General features: G+C 50.8%; 1 protein-coding gene across 1 annotated transcript; it reads right to left on the reverse strand.

Annotated features, from left to right (window-relative positions):
* Positions 1-705: 705 nt before the first annotated feature.
* LOC122019185 (vegetative cell wall protein gp1-like) lies at positions 706-1,452 on the reverse strand. The gene has a single exon (XM_042576683.1). It carries the CDS (start codon positions 1,450-1,452, stop codon positions 706-708), a length of 747 nt encoding a protein of 248 aa, XP_042432617.1.
* Between the last annotated feature and the right edge of the window lie 516 nt (positions 1,453-1,968).

The raw sequence follows: 1,968 nt of genomic DNA on the forward strand, positions 1-1,968 counted from the left end.
ACAAGTTGCGGCTCTATTTGCAGCGATCATTCTCCCCTTCCTTATAAACAGTCAGGGCTGTAGATACTCCTTCTGCAGTAGCTCGGGTCTGAGCCAGTTCAGTTCGGACGGCCAGAAGTTCTGCCTCTTGAGACGCTAATTGGGCCGCCTGGGATTTTAACCTCTTGTCCTGATCTTGTGCAAGGGTTTCTGCGGAATGCAGTTTCTGGGTTAATTGATCAATGTCTCGTTGATGTACCAAAGCTTGTTGCTCCGAGCGCTGCTGGTGTATAATGTCAATCTGGCTCTTTTCTTCCTGAATGTTTTTAAGCTGGTGGTTGGCCTACGCTATGGACACTTCCATATGGGTATTCCTTCTGGTCAGGTCCTTTATTTCGACTCTCAGGGCATGACTAGCCTGCGCAGGGTCATTTAATTGGAACTCCAATTCTGTTACCATGTCTCGCAGCACCTTGCTCTGGTAATGAGCGGCATGGAAGGATGGGTTTATTATCAGGGACTCTGCACAAGCCTGGGACATAAAGGAAATATCTGATAAGAGCGGGGAGGATAATAGTGCTGGAATATCAAGTTTACCTTGATATACAGCTCTGAGAATCTATCCATTTGGGAAGGTAGCAGCAAGAGTTCCATCTGCTGCATACTTTCTTCCCATAAAGTGGCCCAAAGACATTTCATTATAAGGAAGCTGGTGGAGACATCTTGCTATGACCTTAACCCAGCCTCAGAAGGGGTAGTGGTACGGTAATGGTGATGGATGGGTGGCGGTGGCTGTGAAGGTCCAGCAGCTGAGCCAGAAGGAGCTGAAGGGGGCACATGAGAAGGCTCTGGAGGTGAGGTAGTCAGTGAAGGGCGATGTGAGGGGCCGACTTCAGTGCTCGGGTGCTGTTGAGAGGTTGAAGGTTGAGTTAGCGGAGGTTCGGCCGGAGCCTCGGGTGGAGCAAGAGGAGTATTTGTCTGGCTCGGGATAGGAGTCGTGGTTGCAACAGGAGGTGAAGGATGAGGAATAGCGGAAGGGCCCGAGTCTTGGCTAGGATGGGGGGCCTTGCGGCGAAGTCTCTGAGCTAAAGGCTGGTCATCCAAGTCAGAATCTTCGGAAGGTAGCCGAACCCTACGCCGAGAAGAAGAGGAAGCATCACGACTCGAGCGGTCATTTACAGAACGTGCCCGACGAGCCTCCTGGGAGGCATCTCTGAAGGCAGGGTTGGTATAAGTCACGTTGGTTGATCTTCGACCACGGCCGCGACTAGGGCTAGAAGTCGGCCGGGAAGGATTAGTTGATTGAAGAGGCGACGGGGCAGATGACCGGGCTGTAGGCGAGGGTCGAGGATGAGCAGGAGCACCAGGCCGGGATGTAGACGAAGTCCTGGGCAAAGGAGGTAGATCGGGCAATAGAAGAGGCTCTGCGGGGAAGACGGGGTCGGGGATTTGCAGTGGTAGCCATACCGACATGGGTCGAAGTCGAGTAGGGGATCGATCTCCTTTCTAAAATAACTCGATCGCGTCGCATTATTTCCATATCACTTATAGGAAGAGGCTGAACCTCTGAGGCACGGGTTAAAACATCAGCTGTACAAGACAGAGTGTGGGATCAGCTATAGTAGGTAAAACAAAATGCATGAGGTTATAAAAGAACCAAAAGAGAAACTTACCCAGGGAGTGAGGTGTTTCAGAAGTAAGATAGCTCAGACGGAAATATGACAACAATTCCTCAGACAATAGGCGCGTTAAGTTCAGTTGTCATCCTGCTAAGCGAGATGAAGCCTCTATATAGGAGGTATCAAGATGAAAATCCCCTAGTGGAGGGGTCAGGGGAAGTGACGATTGCCATTGCAGGGGCCATTCTACCTCATGGGGAAATCGAATGAAGAAGAACTTACTCCTCCAGTTCGTTCCGAAAGGCTATAGGGGTGAGAAAAAAGAAGTCCGAAGACGCAGCTGGAAGCAGAGTGAGCCTTCTTCCTGCTG

Source organism: Zingiber officinale, chromosome 9A, assembly GCF_018446385.1.
Source record: "Zingiber officinale cultivar Zhangliang chromosome 9A, Zo_v1.1, whole genome shotgun sequence".
Lineage (NCBI taxonomy): Eukaryota > Viridiplantae > Streptophyta > Magnoliopsida > Zingiberales > Zingiberaceae > Zingiber > Zingiber officinale.